At 45.6% G+C, this 17,760-nt stretch overlaps 1 protein-coding gene across 2 annotated transcripts in view; it reads left to right on the top strand.

Annotated features, from left to right (window-relative positions):
* Window positions 1-15,852, top strand: part of SLC6A8 (solute carrier family 6 member 8) — an 80,426-nt gene extending 64,574 nt beyond the window's left edge. For both annotated transcript variants that reach the window (XM_083159017.1, XM_083159018.1), the window contains exons 10-13: window positions 655-757; window positions 6,635-6,735; window positions 10,653-10,823; window positions 12,000-15,852. In XM_083159017.1, coding sequence (XP_083015143.1) covers window positions 655-757; window positions 6,635-6,735; window positions 10,653-10,823; window positions 12,000-12,137 — 513 coding nt within the window. In that variant the 3' untranslated portion in view covers window positions 12,138-15,852. The remainder of the gene's footprint in view (window positions 1-654; window positions 758-6,634; window positions 6,736-10,652; window positions 10,824-11,999) is intronic.
* Window positions 15,853-17,760: the final 1,908 nt, after the last annotated feature.

Here is a 17,760-nt window from a genome sequence, read left to right on the forward strand (position 1 = left end):
TCACCCCCAGTATTATCTGTAGCCAATCTGTTCTGCTGGCGGCTTGAGCGTGGTTAGCGCACTGCAGTCCAACGCTTTTATCTTATATAATAATAATATAACTTACATGAACTTGGTTCTGCTAGAATTTGTTAGGAATAATAATTAGCAAGAATCTGTTATGGGGCCTACACACGTAGCGATCCCTGGCATTTTCTAAGCAATTTCACTAGATCACATCGAAAATGTCGCTCCGAGCGTAGGGGCATAGCGATGTGTGGCCCCCGCATGCCACTATCGCCCAGCGAATAATATCCAGCTTGCTGGATAAATCTAATTAATCACCGGGGTCAGGGCCAGTGTTCTCACTGGCCCTGACAGATTGTACAGCACTGGCACATAGCTGTGCATCACTGTGTGCAGAGCAATCTAGCATTGCATATTAGAACGCTCAGCAAAATCTCCCCGTGTGTAGGCCTCTTTACGGTTTGAAAGTCAGAGACAGCAGGATTCTATCTGATTGTGGCTTCTCTTGTCAATTCTATTTCACAACTAGTGCTTCCTGTTAATTTCAGCAAATATAGGAGTAATGTCAGCAGAGGAAGTCATTGTTAGGGCTAAATGACTGTGCACTACACATAATATTTCACGTACTATATGCTGTTATCTCCTCAGGGCGGGATGTATGTATTCCAGCTGTTTGACTATTACTCCGCCAGCGGAATGACTCTACTGTGGCAGACATTCTGGCAGTGCGTGGTCATTGCCTGGGTGTATGGTAAGTTAGTGCTCATTGTGACAAGAATCTTCAATCTGAGGTTTTATGGGGTCATAGTTAACTTTGAGCAAATAAAACGTCTCCTCTGCGTGCAGGAGGAAGTGCAGTAATACAATGATCACCTGCATGTCCCCTTACAGTCATTGCATTACCAATATGGGACGGTATGTGTAGAGGATTCGGAGAGGTGGGGGAGGGGAGCAAATACACAACCTCTGTCATAATATTTTCCATCCAGTTAATATACAGGGGTGAGGTCATGGGCAACAGAGTAGGGGACTATAGGTCAGGGTAGGGCACCGGGTAGAAAGGCGAGGACCAAGAATAACCCTGAAGGAACCCAATATAAGTAACCCTTGCAGGGCTGGCGTAAGTCCCAACATCCTAGGCAAAACTTCTATCTACTGCCCCCCCCCCCCAACCCTGCACTGACACCAATACCCACTTTCCAGTGGTTCACAAGTGTGGAAATGGCATCTTAGAAGTTCTGCAGCCACCACCTGTATTATGTTCAACAAGGATGTCTCCCTCATAGACATCCTTCATTTTGTGATAGGCGGACTCTTAGGTTACTAAGCAGAGGCAGCCCTGGGCTCTTGGCCTAAATGTAAAACATGTAACTCTAGTTTTTCTGCACAATGTTAGAAATGCGGCATACCGTCTTATTTCCGGTGTGCAGGTGCCAATTGGGTCGGGTATAAGTTCGGAAACTGATTTCTTCCTATCATTCACACGTCAAAGCTTCCTGCGCACACGATAAATGCATCGCTGTAGTGGATATGCTTTCAGATCTAGGTCTGCCAGTATGGCGGCATTGTTGGTTTGGGGTGTGATTAACAGTAAACTTGCAACACTGGTTCCAAGATAAAGGGCCATATGTATCAAAGCTTAGAAATGGATTAAGTGGAGAGAGATATGTGGGTTTTAAGTCTTGGAGAGGGATAATGTGGAGAGAAATAAAGGGCCATATGTATCAAATCTTGGAGAGAGATATATTTCCAACCAATCAACTCCTGTCACTTAACAGGCTGTGTTTAAAAAATGACAGTCGCTTATTGGCTGATACTAAGTGGCAGATGTAAGAAGCTTTGGTCGGAGATAAAGTGGATGGAGTTAAAGTATCAGCCATTCAGCGACTGATCAATTTGTCAGATTTGTCACTTTTCACCCGGTTCTGATGGATCGGGTAAAGGGGGTTATTCTGGTTGATTCACAAGGCTGTGAATTTGCAGCATTGCGAGTCCACCAAACCCTACCCAACATCCGGGCCGCCTGCAACCCCCTCGCAGCATGTGTTCACACGCAGGGCCTGCGAATGGATGTTTAACATAAACATCCATTCGCAGCCTGTGGGTGAACACCCACATCATTCGATGGTCGCCGACCATCGAATGATGTGGAACGTGCACACATATCTAAGTGACTCTCAGGTCACTTAGATTTGCATACACACTCAGGAGGAATTGGGCGGGCAGCTGACAGCCCGTGATGTTTAAACGGACCAGAATAACCTCCATAAAATGGCCAAATCTGATGTATTTGACAACTGATCCAATTCGAAGTGTGGTCCTGTGAGCATCGGATCGGAGGTCGGACCTGCCTGCACGTCGGACCTCCTCCCGGGAGCAGGGATTCGGAATGGGATATATCACATGCGATCCTGCCACCCGGGAAGGCCCCAGGCGGCTCAATGGGGATCAGCTGCGACTTCATCCGAGAAGAGAAGTCTCAGTAGTGTATGGATTGGCCACCTTAAAAGATATAAATAAGATTTGTAGCCAGGGGCGTAACCAGATCTCTGTGGGTCCCATAACAACATATTGAATGTAACCCTCTTCCCTCCTGTTGTCAAAGCTCTCTTCCCTTCACATTTCACTCACAGCTCTCCTATACTCAAACATATACTTCATCCGCATACTCATCTCCATCATTGGCCTCAAGCCTCTTATAGGCCCCCATTTATCATTGATCGCATTGTAAAATGCGATCATATTACCTGAATGTATCACCTGCTGTGCGCAAGGACAGGGCTCCGAAAGGAGCCTGTTCCTGCGATACCCAGTGCCGGAAGCCGGGGGGTCTGTGCATGCACGGTTACATGCTGACCCCCCCCAGGGTTGCGATGCCAGGCTGCCCGATGTTGATACATCGGGCAGCTTCGCATCCCCCAAAGAAACCTATGGGGGATGCGGCTGGTGGCGCTGCAGGGGGTGATCGCAGCAGGGATTGTAGATTCCTGCTGCGGTTCCCTGTGATACATTAGGGGATACTTAATATTTGTGGTTAACTCCCTGTACTGTTCCTTTGTACAGCGCTGCACTTGTGGCACCTTATAAATAAAATTATAATAATAACCCTGTCCCCATGAATCTTGAGAGGCACCTCTCCGTTGCAGTTATTCATTTTATGCCCTATTATAGTGCCTTATTGTATTTTCTGAACCACAGTAGTGCCCTAGTTAATATTGTCCCCCCCTCGGTAGTGCGCTAGTTTATTTTATGAACCATCGTAATGCAGTCTCTTAGTTTGCATGATGTCACATTGTAGAGCTGCCAGTACACATTACGCCACACGGTATCCCAAATTCACATTATGACATACAGTGTTCTCTGTTCATATTGTGCCCCACTACAGTGCCTCTTGTTCATAGTGTTCCACAGTGGAGTGCCCTCAAGTTCAAATTATGCAGTGTTATAGTGGCCCTCATTCTCTGGAAAGCCGCAAATCGCAGCAGAGTATCACACTCGCTGAGGCGTTTGCACAGATAGAGAAGGGATTGTGGCATCCCCATGAATACACTGGGTTTACCCCTGGGAACACAAGCAGGCCGATGCCTGCTCGGGGCGGGTAGCTGACGTCACATGATGTCAGCACCCTCCCCCTTTTTGTCAAACGGCGACCATCGAATGATTTCTGTCCCCTTCGGCTTCATGCGAGGGATGTGTTCTGGGACACATCCCCTTGCATGTTATTGAGGGGATGCGGGTGGTGCTGGCGGCGTGATGGCACAAAGTGTTCGGCAGGGCGGCGGGCAGCGATTAGCAGTAAAAGAACGCTGCTTAGCGAGTGACTCTGAATCAAGTTTCGCAAGATCTGGAGAAACATTGACCTTTGCTAACATGTTCTCAATTCCTGATGTGTAATAATTACCCACCCTGAATTATATGGAATAGACTTTAATCATCCCTGATACAATAAAGTTATTTTAAATTCAGTGTATTATAAAGAACCATTTATAAAATGTTATTTACCACCTCTCACCATCCTGTTGTCCATTGTTATTTCTCACTGTTAATAAAGAACAATTATTTTGAACAGTTTCACCACATGTAATTTAGAGGTATAATATCATTAATATGTAACAACGAAACCTTCCAATATCCCCCAAATCCTTCAGAGGCAAATGTAAGAACTGGAGCTTAAATGGTTGTTGGCTGCAATCCAGAGCATACGCTCCTAGGCCCAAACTAGCCTTAATATAGCTGTGTCCTTGGGATTTGCTGAGCAGCCAACATGACGCAGAGCATCTCTCAGGCGGCTGTTACAATGAGAGATCGGTCACACTTGGTGCACCAGATCTGCTGTTTAATGTATGTTCTCCTATTTAATGCACATGCTGGAGGTTTTTATAGTTTACTGCAGATTGCACAGTTGTACTATTAAATTTGACTAATAACATTAACATTAGTAGTTATTTACTTTAACAATATTCACTATTAGTAATTGGTGACTGGACCCGTAAACTACAACTTACCATGTTTGACAAATCTACAATTGGCACACACACAAAATAATATATATATATATATGGAAAGAAGAATGGAGAAGGCGCACGGTAAGTAAAAGTATATATAGCTTTATGTAATAATAACATGCACATACATCCAGGGGCTGGCTGGCAACTTTCAGCCTGGGGGGGCAACACAAGCAAGTGGCCCATCGCCATCGTTTCACCCAGTGGCGTAACTACAGCACCGCAGCCCCCGCGGTCGCGGGGAGGCGCTGGGTAAGTGCGGGCGCCGGGGGGCTGCGGTGCTATTGTAATGCCCCATCCCCCGCAGCGTTACCTATATTCGCTGAGGTGGTCCCGGCTCCCCTGGCTTCATTCTGCTATTGCGACGGGCTATCATAAAATGTCCGCCCCCATATAGCAGCCAGTTCTCTGAAACTGTCTGCTGTATGGGGGCGGCCATTTTGTGATGGTCCTTGTTTCATATCAGAATGAAGCCAGGATGGGAACCGGGACCAGCGCAGCGAAAACAGGTAAGTATGCGGGGGATGGGGGGGGGGGGACATGGGCGTCCGGAGTGGTGGTGGGGTGAGGGGGGGGCGTGTTTTATTATCGGCGGGGGGGGCGCCGAAATGATAGTTACGCCGCTGGTTTCCCCACCCTACCCTCTCCCCTCTAGTATGCAGCAAGGATTAAACAATCCTTCCCCCCACACACATACAACAGAAATTGGGAAAGTGCACACTGTAATGCCCATTACATATAAAGCCATCACTGTAATGCTAGCTGGCGGCTGCAGCAGTTATGGCTGCGGCAGCATGTGCAAGGTGCACACAGCGGCCCGGCCGGTACATAGTCACACCGGCCTGGGGGGCATGTGGCACCTTGACACCCCCCCCCCCCAGCCCAGCCCGCCCCTGCATCATAAGTAGCATATGAACAGCTTGCCAGCAATGAATAGGAGTCGGGTGATCACCCAACTCCTATTCATTGCTGGCAAGCTGTTCATATGCTACTTATGATGTATGTGCATGTTATAAAGATATATATATATATTTATATACTTACTGTGCGCCTTCTCCATTCTTCTTTCCATGCATTCTTGTTGAGCCGTGGGATCGGCTTATAGGAGAAAGGCTGCACCATGCACCTAATAAAACATTGGGACTAATATACAAAGGATCTGCGCAGTCTCTGTCTTTCCATATATATATCAGATTAGGAATTGCCTGATTATCCAATAGGTTAATTAGGCTACAGCTTAGGGCACCAGGACTAGGGTCAGCGCCTTGCAGGTGACAGCCGAGGAATACAATTAAGGCCTATTTTATTCCATGCTTGTTAGCGAATACCCATCCCGATGTACTGTGGGGTGTAAGGTTCTTCTTACGGTGACTGTGCCAATGTAACTTACTGATGGAACCATTACTTTATGTACATTGTGCTACAGCACCAGCTGAGCAGCCTACAAGCATTAGATCCTACATGCCAAATGTATAACCTTTGTTACATGCACATGGGCAGTATGACTGGCGAGTCCCTGAGTGCCCACACGTGTGTTTAGCAGCATTACAAGGGGAGCTACATGTGTTTTAGCCTAGGGCACTTGGAACCTTTAATCAGGCCTTGACTGTGCGCAGGAACAAAAGCTCCCCCGCGATCACATCTTAGAACTAAATCCAATTATACGTAATGGTCTCACGAGGACGTGCTACGGTGGGCTCACTTTACAGCTATCTGAACCTAGCTCACAGGTGTTTGCTGTCCCATTGGGCTTCGAGCAATTGTGTGCAAATTCCGGCTGATTTCCGCCAGCCAAGGGTGCGAGTTTCAGTGTTGTTGGCTTTAAACACTTTGCATATAATTGGATTGAGCCCTTTTCCAGAAAGGGATGATGTTTCTAAAACTCACAAAAAGTACATACAGCAAACCAATCTTTTTCAGCAAATACATGTGAAGTAGACATTTAAGTCATTTGAATCATCCAAGCAGATTTATTATATCACGATTGGATAAGATAATGAATAGTCACAACCCTGCACAGTACAAGTGACACTGACAAAACAAAATACTGGGACTATGGACAGTAGGAGCGAAGAGAAAAGCAGATGATCCACCTTCGCTGACCTCTCGTCTCATCTCCCCAGGAGCTGACAGGTTCATGGATGATATTGCTCGTATGATTGGCTACCGTCCTTTCCCTTGGATGAAGTGGTGCTGGTCTGTGATTACTCCATTCGTCTGCATGGTAAGACTGGGCTTTACCCTGCTCCAGGCCAGTGTTTGCCCCCACCCACCCCCTTCCCTCCCCTACCCATGCGAACTCCTCGGCGAGTGTGATACTCACCTAAGGCATTCACACAGGTGGTCTACACATGCACAATTACACATGCGCAGACCCCCACCATTGGAACGGGGCCCGTCCGATCACTAGAGAATCACCCCAAAGTGATAGTTTCTGGTATCTGTATATAGTATAATGTCTCCAGTGGCATATTTATAATGGATGCCATGTGTGCTGTGCAGATGGGCCCTGGCTTTTGCGGGGCCCATATTGCAAATGCTGTACCCTTTTAAAGAATACTTACCCCTCTGGAGCCCTGCATTTGCGGCAGCATCGCTGGACAAGTCAAGGGTAAAATGGTGTAGTGGCCATTATGCCGGTGCTTCACACAAGTGCAGTAGGAAAATCAACAAGAAAATGGTTGCCACTCCATTTTCCCAGAACCCTGCACCTGCGCATTAGATCTTCGAGTGACCTTAGTGCTCAGAAACGACTGCGCTGGCAGCTTGAGAGGAAGGGACCCAGATGGAGACTGCACACAGACCCCTCCTCTTCATACATCCCTGGATGTCTCCTCTGACCTGACAGCTGTCTCCCCACACTTACTGAGCCACTGTGCCTCAGCAAACAGCTGCCAGAGGGGACATCCGGACTAATCCCTTTCATGGCCTCCCATGTCTTACAGCATAGTAATATAAGAGATAAATTACACCAAGCAAAATATTTGTTCTACTATTCATCTTAGTCCTATTCACATAGGGGTTTCAGTGGCTTCAGCTGGCAGACACGACGCTAGGCCATCCAGTAATGTTAAACCACTTTAGTTTGACATCGTAGTAAGCATGGCTAAGCGGACACTACCATGTTTGATCAATATATAAGATATTGTAGCAAGACTAATGGGTTAGCATGGACATTCCACAAAGCTGACTCATCGGCAAATGGATTGTGGGCCAGATGCACTAAGCTTCAAAAGTGATAAAAAGGAGAGTGATAAACAGCCAACCAATCAGCTCCTACCTGCCATGTCACAGACTGTGTTTGAAAAATGTCAGACAGGAGATCATTGGCTGGCTGTTTATCACTCTCCATTTTATCATTTTTGAAGCTAAGTGCATCTGGCTCTGTGTCATCATCTGAAAAAGGAGGTTTCATTAAAGTTATAATGAATCGAGTCCTATCACCACACCTCAGGTTTTCACCATATTCCTGGGGGGAAATGAAAATAAGCCTCACTAGGATGGTCCCATTGCAGCATAAACTGCATGACTTTAAGAGCCAATGCGGCAAATCTATAAAGTACCGTATTTTTCGCTCTATAAGACGCACCTGACCATAAGACGCACCTAGTTTTAGGAGGAATACAGGAGAACAAATATTGGTACTCTTTACCTAGAACGGCGCCCGTCGCGGGCATCGCGGGTACATTTATGCCTGCCCGCGACGCGACCGACGCGATGCCCGCGATTTTCCCATTGAAAACCATGTTAAACCTGAAAAATCGCGTCGGTCGCGTCGCGGCCGGCCATAAACGTACCCGCGATGCCCGCGACGCGATGCTCCCGATTTCCCATAGGAAGCAATGTTAAAAGCCGCGATGGACACGATTTTAGTGTTAAATGCCTCAATCCACCCGATTTGGCCATAGGAATCAATGTTAAATGGGCTACAGAGCCCATTAACCCTTAAATGTCCCCCCAAATTTTTAACGCCACCCCACGATCAACGCCAACCCGAAGCGTGGCGAGCGCAGCGAGCCCGCGAGGGGCGGCGGTACGCGTCCTCCGACCTTTTCATGCCCTACTATCCACGTCGGCGTGGTGTGAGAATAGAATAGTGTGGCGAGCGCAGCGAGCCACCGAGCCCGAAGCGTGGCGAGCGCAGCGAGCCCCGCGAGGGGACGCGGATACCTTCACAGGTAAGCGCGTCCCCTCGCGGGCTTCACAGGTGTCCGTGGCCACGCGGACACCTGTGAAGCCCGCGAGGGGACGCGTATAACTGTGAAGGTATCCGCGTCCCCTCGCGGGGCTCGCTGCGCTCGCCACGCTTCGGGCTCGGTGGCTCGCTGCGCTCGCCACACTATTCTATTCTCAACTCCACGCCGACGTGGATAGTAGGGCATGAAAAGGTCGTAGGACGCGTACCGCCGCCCCTCGCGGGCTCGCTGCGCTCGCCACGCTTCGGGTTGGCGTGGATCGTGGGGTGGCGTACAAAAATTGGGGGGACATTTAAGGGTTAATTGGGGCTATTTGGGCTCTGTAGCCCATTTAACATTGATTCCTATGGGAAAATCGCGGGCATTGAGGCATTTAACGCTAAAATCGCGGTCAATCAGGCTTTTTAACATTGTTCTCTATGGAAAAATCGCGGTAATCGCGGGTACCCGATTTTGATGTACCCGCGATTTACCCGCGATTTACCCGCGATGCCCGCGATTACCGCGATTTTACCCGCGATGCCCGCGATTTCAATCGTGGGCGCCGTTCTAGGTAAAGAGTACCCAAATATTCTGCTAGGGTCATGGAAAAACCCGCTCTGAGATGATGGTAATCTGGAGGTTACCTGCCAATTTTTTCATTTATTTCTCATATTTCCTTTCTGTGTGATCTGTGCCATATGGTTAATAGTCCTCTATTAACAAAGTTCTGGCATTAGCCAGTCCAGTGGAGTGCCTGGAGCCAGCCTGCAACCTGGAGTACCTGCTTCCTTTTACGCAACCCCACTTATTTCCATAAGACCCTTAACCCGGTTACCTTTTATTATGAAGTTTCCAGGGAAAGACACCAAATGTCTGCACTGTAGAAGTCCTCCTGCAGCTCTCAGAGCCTCTGCTCTGCTAGTCCGTTTGACAGTGACCAGGCCAGGTATGTATGTGGCAGGTTTACAGCGTGTCCTCTCAGCCTGTAGAGCTGCCGTGGCTGCGGTCTCCCCTCCTTAGGAGCTTGTACGGAAGAGCAGAGGGCTTGTGCAGCAATATGGGGGGGGAGAATATCCTCTCTGCCCGTGGGAGATACTATGCTGTATGCTGCAGCTGGCTTTCCCCCCAGCCTCTCACCTCCACGGGATGTGCGGCAGTGCCGGGAGCTTGTGCGACGGTAAAGAGAGTTTGTACAGCGGCTCTCCCTCCCTCAGCCTCCCACCTCTCCAAGCTTATGAGGCGCCGTCGGGAACTTGTGCGGCGGTGCCGTGGGCTTATGCAGTGGCGAAGGGGGATAGAGTATCTTCTCAGCCTGTGAGTGCTGCCGTATGTCGCGGCTCTCACCTCTGGCTTCCGCTAGCTTTGCCTTAGTTTCCTGGGTCAGCATTGTGAAGCGTTGTATTCGCTCCATAAGACGCACACACTTTTCCCCCCAATTATTTTGGGAGAAAAAGTGCGTCTTATGGTGCGAAAAATACGGTACATTAGAACAAAGCTATATTCCACACATGACTTTTCGTTTTGGGCAATGACAGACAACTGTATTTTGCAATGGAAGTTATATCTACACAGTGGCGTAGCTACATATGTGGCAGACCCTGTGGCGGCCTGGGGGAGCGGCGCCAGCGGGGTCTGTGGTGAACGCCGCTGGCTAAACTGACAGGTGACCCAGGCAGCAGTGAGCGCTGAGCTGGTCCCGCCCTGTACATATCTAATGAGCAGGGACCAGTGCAGTGCATATTGAATGAGTGGGTCCCCGCCCCGTGCATATGTAATGAGTGGGAACCACTCATTACATATGCACTGCGCTGGGTCCCCGCTCATTATATATGCACAGAGTGGGTCCAGCTCAGTGCTCACTGCTGCCTGGGTCGCCGGTCAGCCCGGAATTATTTTTGGCTGGGGGGAGAAAAATTTCTAGCTACACCATTGTATCTACGTTGTTTTTTTTTTTTTATTCCAGGCCATCTTCATCTTCAACCTAGTAAACTACAAGCCTCTGACGTACAATAAGACCTACACGTACCCTTGGTGGGGTGAAGCCATCGGCTGGTGCTTTGCTATGTTATCTATGCTTTGTGTTCCTGTGACTTTCCTTTACAAAATCACACGTGCCAAGGGAACGCTAAAAGAAGTACGTGCCTTGTAGTCTCCTAGTTCTCGTAGTATTGTGACATCATTTTTTATGGTATTAATATCCATGATGGGATTAGTGCACACTCTAATTCTAGTACTGCCATGCTGAAACGTGTTTATAACAATTTATAACAACATGGGGCCTGATTCAGCCCCACGCAAATTAGCAGCCCAAGCAATTATTGAACGACTGTGCATGCACACGATATGCAGCGAGCATGTGCAACCCATCCTTACCATTACAACTAGTGATGGATGGCCATACGTAAGTTGATTGACAGGCGCCGGGCATTTGTGGGAGTAACACCAGCATTTTCTGGGGGTACCCCAGAAAAACCTAGACGGCTCCCGGCCGTTGGGAGAGAGGGACGCTGACGTCATCAGCGGTCCCGATCTCCCCACAGCCATCGCAGCGCTGAGTAAGTCTCAGCTAACGCGGTGCTGCACACGTGGGGGAGGGGGGGTTTATTCAATGGTCTGACTTGTAGTGTCCCTATAAACACTTTGGGTGAGATGTACAAAGCATTGAAAACCACCAACCAATCAGTTCCTACCTGTCAATTTTCAAACTTAGCCTGTGGCATGGCAGTTAGCAGCTGATTGGCTTGTGGTTTATCTCTTTCTATTTTATCACATTTCAAGCTTAGTACATCTGACCCTAAGTGTGAGCCCACCTCTGAATAGCCTGCAGTGTACAGCTGTTCATCAGCCACTGTTTATCATGTCTCACTATGAATGACATTATCTTGGTTGGTAAATCCATGAGTTGTCACATAAAAGTGGGATCTGGAGTGTGACTTTCCAAGTGACCATCAGTGTTAATGCTTTGCACATAAGTCCTTTTAGCAAGGCTGCAGTTTTTGCAGATTAACAAAATGATGTTGCACTGCATGTGGGGCAGATGTGAATTGCAGAGAGAGTTAAGATTTGGCTGAGGTGTGTTCAAACTAAATTGAGGTTATAGGAATAAAGCAGCCAGTATTTACCCTGCACAGAAACAAAATAACTCCCCCAAATCTATCTCTCTGCACATGCTACATCTGCCCCACCTGCAGTGCAGCATGGTTTTGCTAATTTGAGAAAGAGATTTTGCACTTGCAATCAACTCTGAATCAGGCCCTTACATTGTTGTACATCTCGACACTGTGATGACCTTGTCGATATTCATTTACAGCGTTGGCAGCATTTGACGGAACCCGTCTGGGGAGCTCATCACCTAGAGTATATGGCAACTGATCCAGATATCAACAGCTTGACCAGCATGAGCCCTGTGTCAGATAACAAAGTAATCATCTTCGAGAGTGTTATGTGAAGTCAACGTCCAGCAGCTGCCATCCTCAGAGGTTTTACTTCGGTCCCAGTCTCCATCTTCCTGCTGATCTAGAACCAACACTAGTCTCCCAATGCCTACATCTCCTCTTACCGATGAAGCAGACTTGAAGCTATTGTCCCACACCCTATGAAGCATCTTTCAGCTATGTTTGATGAAACATGAAGAATTTATGGACTAGGCTCTCCTGATCTCCGAAATATCAAAGGCGATTGTACAGACCAAAATTGTCATAGTTATTTTTATCCCACCAAATAGGTAGAATGAGATGATAAATGAGGAGGCAGGTAGCTGAAATTACCCTTCATCACTTCATCGTGGTCTGGAATGGTATGTTTAAAACAAGACTGTATTTACAATTGGTGGTGCTGGCCTCAACACAAGTCACGGTGCTACTGGAAAGGTGGATGGGAGACCAGTACCCATTCCAGTGGCTAGCTCTCAACAAGCCGCTGGCAACTGCTACTTTGCCTAATTGTAAATACAGAAACCACATGTGGACAGTCTCCCCAAACCAATGTCACCTTCACTTCAAACAAGTTCTAGATGGCCTCACTGAAGGAGATGTCCAAGGCTGGAAGAATGCAAAGGGAATCCTGATGCCAAGTGATTCATGTGGGGGGTCCAGAGAACAGATTACACCATAACTGCAGATTTACTTTTTAAGGGGTTTTGCCAAAAGCTTTTGTGATATCAAAACAAATCCATGTCTTCCTTTACCAATATATCACTGCTAGCGATAGCAGGATGGACACCCACAATGCACTGCGGTGTGGTGCTTGCCAGTGTATGAAAATTTTGTTTTCGGAAGCGTTGGTCTGGATTAGTGGATAATAGCAACAGTCATCAAGAATTTAACACTATTGCGTCAAGATTAACCCCGAAAGGCGTTCGCATCACCATTGCCGTGCTTATATCCAAGGCCCCTTGCAGTAAAGTGGATTATATTGGTCAGGTCTTTCCACTTGGCACATTGTAACACCCACAATGCATCACTGCAGAAAACAGCAAAAGCTAAATTTTGCACTTTTTTTATTTTATTTTTTTATCAGTATATGTGTACATGTATGTTATTTGTACAGGTAACCCATGAGGAAACCAAAAGTATTAACAGACATGTCCAACACTAAATCGCTGCTTGTTCTGTTCTCCATCTCTGCTGAGAAGGGAGATCTCTGCTGCTATAGGTACTGCTGTGGCGGGTGTCCATTTTGTGCCTCGATATACAATGAAATCTATGCATCAACCAATACTGTGCAGGACATCATGTTTCCCCCCATCACTTCCATACGTTTACAAAATTTTCAGTCAGGCAGTGTTAAAACAATGTGGGCCGAAACTGCATCAAAGACGAGTTGGGCATGCAAGGGAACATAGGCGGAAAATGTAAACATACCATAAACAAAATCCCTACATTGCCTTGAGTAACAATACTCAGTGTGAATTTTAATTTAATCTAAGGCTTCCAAATTGACGGTACTGACAAATAATATGTTATTAGGCATGCTGGGAAGGAATGTCATGGTGAGATGCATCATGGGATTCGGGAGACATTTCCAAAACAAAAATGCCAGTAGTATCAAATGAATGCTATCATTAGTCTTTTATGGGGTTTATTGATAGATAGATAAATGAAACAAATACTACTAAATCATGATTTATTTTTCTTTTTATCATGTGAAGTTGTGAACCAGTAATGGACTGGGACAGTTTGTGCTTCCCATCTCAGCACCCTTAAGCAGCAGAAATATTATAAATATTATGCTCATGAGCTTTGAAAAGATGCAAATTTCTAATTTTGTTATAAATATTTTTGTGCCGCAGAAAAACAATGTCATTTTTATTTTTTTGTGAAGAAAAAAAAAAAAAAAGAAGTTTTTATCAAGAAAAAAGTAGAAAAGATTGCTATATTTTGTGACTTTTTGAAAGATGAGAGACCCAGTGTTACTTGTGTGTTATAGATACTGATCTGTATTTTGTAAGTGAACATGTGAAGGAATGTGCAGTAACTGTGAATAGGCCTCAAAGAAGACTGGGTCATATTTACTACCGCTGTGCAGTATGCTGGCATGTACAGTAAGTAACTCACAGCCTATCAGATCAGTTCATTTTTATAGTACAGCTTGTAAAGTCAAAGCTGGTATCTCATTGGCTCCTGAGGATTACAGCACATTTGATGCGCCTTGTGCCGTATTATGTGCCCATATGAGTTATTTGAGCTACTTTGGCCCTGAGCTCCGCTTAGGAGAAATCATCTTTTGGACCTTCAGCTGTTTGTGGGTGACATCTCTCTGAGGTGTCCCCATATTAGTGGACAGTTGTTTATTGGAAACAGCTGAAGATCTCCAAAAAGTTTTTCAAAAAAATAAAACAGTGCAAATCCCTCAAAAATGTGTATATTATAGTAATAGAGTGTATATATGTTATGAAGAACCGTTGTAGATAATGTTGCTGCTAAGAGTACGAGCAATGTAATATAACTACACTAGTGAAATAACCTTTCAGCACTACAGTGACAGACATGAAGATCTGTCACTTCACACCTTGTTCACCTTCCTGAAAACTCACTTGAATTTCATTTAATTTTTCATTATTTACTGTAACACTGCACATGTAGCCTTCTCACAGAGGCAGCAGCCATTTTGTGGTCTGCTCCAATAGGCATGACAATGCAGCCAATGACATCAGTACCTGTGCTTAACAATTGGAGTGCCAACGATGCTGTGAGAGATGTGCAAAATATCTGCTAACCTGCCTCGCTCACAGCGACTGTTTTTTTTTTTTTAGGGGGGAGCAATATTCAACTAAACTTTAATAAACTGACTTCAGATCATTTGCCGGCAATAACTAAATTGATTCATATTCCTCCACTATGGCCCTAGCATTTTTAGCGGATATTTTGTACATCTCTCCTAGCAATGTTGGCACTCAAAGGGTTAATTGTCACATCGGTCCCACCCTGTTTATCTGTAGATGTTACCACATAAAGTGACAGATTTATTTAGAGGCAAGGTTCCTTTGGAATCTCATGCGCTGACATTAATACCCTTTTCAAACTGCACTTTCGACCTTGATTGAGGTGCAGTCTGAAAAATGGCCACCCAAGTCAAGTATCCTGGGAGTTCAACCAAAGTCTCTGACCCAGGTCAGGTGCAGAGTGACCCGGGTCCCGCTCACAGTATGGAGGTGCTCCAAGCGCTGCCCCGCCCCATACCGCTGCCAGATGACACGCCACCGCTCAGTCCCACCCGTTGTAATGGGATGGACCTGTGTCCTAATCCTGGGTGCGACTCTGCATTTGCAGTATGAAAGAGGTGTAAAAGTGTTACCCACCTGGAAAAACTCTTGTTTTTGCATCCTGTAAAACCCAAAAATTTGTCTCCCTAATAGGGCATACATATGGTTAGATTTAATCTATTTTTCTATTAGATTTTGCTTTATATAAGAAAAACCGGATCAAAATAGAACGGACATCGAAAGCATTGGATTTCAATTTGAACCTGATGCGCTGCCCCCCGGCATCAAATTTGTTTCCATGGGCAACACCCCCATCTTTAATAGAACTCCCATCATAAATTTACCCCTGTGACTCAATTATATAGAACCAGCACTGATGTGAATAACATCCCTATCCTACATAAACATTGCTCTACCAGTGAGATGTACTAAAGCCTAAAATGTTATTCCGCCCCCCCCCCCCCCCCCCCCCCCAAAAAATAATAATCCAGTTTTCACAGTTTTTACAGCATTTCCATATGTACCAGGCCCCAGAATGCAATGAATTCCAGAGCTTGGAGCCAGTGGGTAACACCATCTATGGGTGGAGTTACCCAATAGAAGCCTATCGGTTTTGTTTTGCAACTCCACCCAAGAGGGATCCCATTGGATCCTTCCCAGTACCTGCTGCAGTCACTGCATCTTTCTGTACATGCACCAAAGGACTCCCTGGCCCTACGACTGGAAGTCCACATACTGTAATGCACTGTTTTTTTTAGGAGAGCTGCCTGTGCGATATGCAAAACACCACAAACCCATGGCCTGCGATTGTGATCCAATGTTGCGTCATCGGATGCAGCACGCAGATTGAAGCTGCTGGCAGAATGCATCTTTCTTCAGACACCCCCTGCGGGCTTCAGCAGCTGTATCCCTTTCTGAATCAAGCCTGGACTACGTGTTAGCAGTGCTCAGGCAGCATATTTGAGATTGAGTATTTAGAAGCATTGTGCAGAATAAGTATGTCCTATAGTTCTTGTCTGCCTTACTGGGTAATCATTGCTATGGGTAATGCTGAGTTAGCAAGTAGTTAATCCTTTTATTATCATATCTGTGAATATTTTGCTTACTAGTTAACGTTCCCTTCACCAAATCATTCTCTATGCCAGATAATGATCTCAGAATTTTAACTTAACAAGTTGCAATTACCTCCTTAAAAGGGTCTGCTCCTGAGCTTATGGCTAGCAGATGGCAGGTACATCCTATAAAATTATAGCCAGAAGCTGATTGGTTGCTTAAGAACATTTATTCACTGCTCCTCTCTCCTTGACTTGATACATCACCCCCAATTTAACAAGGCTTCTACCTGAAGAAAGATTGTGAAGTGATTTTGTCCCAAAAATGGGACGCTGTCACTTTAAGAACTACTTAAAGACCTGAAGACCTTAACTCTGCCGAAGTTCTTGAACAATACAGGGAGTCAATGTCGTCATAAAGCACCTTTTGTGTTTTGTTTCTGTAAATAAGTTTTTGTTTCTTTTGTGTTAAGATATTTTTTGTTTGGGATCCATTTTTCTCTGTGTAATATTTTTGTTTTGGTGGATTCCTCTTCTCCTTAAGCCTTAGCCTTGGCCGGTTTTGAGCGAGTGCCCTTGAATACTGTTTCATTCACCAGCATACCTGGAATGTGTTAGATAAGACTGAATTGTACAAATGAAGCCAGACTGAACTGGTCAGTATTCAAGGAGTCTGGATGTAATATAGGAACGTTACCAGCCCCAACGCACCCTTGTTTGCACTACATGACTAAGTAATGCTGTTAGTGGTTGGGGTTTGGTGCTTTGTGGGCAGTACTGTTAGGGCCCTGTCGATTGATGTCATTAAACTCATTAATTTAAGAATTGATTGGACTATTTATTTAGTGATATATTAACAATATATTGTTAAAATCAAGATGGCTTCCATATTTGGTTGTTACTTAGAAACTATGATTTTTAATGTAATAAGTACCAGAAAAAAAACTTAATTACTGACAATTATTTTGCATTAACTTTCTATAGTCAGATCTATTTAATGTCAGGGATGTGCAGATCCGGATTTGCCTGGATCTCAAAACGGGATCTTATTGGCTATTCGGCTGTCACATGTTTTGGCTACTGTACAGTATGGACCTTTAGAAGATAATTACATATAGCCAATAAGATCCCGTTTTGAGATCCAGGTAAATCCGGATCTACACATCCCTAATAATTTTTTTTTTTTTTTCAAAATCTGCTTCAGACAGTATTGGTTTTAAAAGTGAATGTAAACATACAGGTCTAATGGTGATATTAATGTTGATTCTATTTGTGTAGTTTCAGATCTTGCTTCACTTTTTACTCAAAAAGTGCAA

Source organism: Crinia signifera, chromosome 9, assembly GCF_055691185.1.
Source record: "Crinia signifera chromosome 9, ASM5569118v1, whole genome shotgun sequence".
In the NCBI taxonomy this organism is placed as follows: domain Eukaryota; kingdom Metazoa; phylum Chordata; class Amphibia; order Anura; family Myobatrachidae; genus Crinia; species Crinia signifera.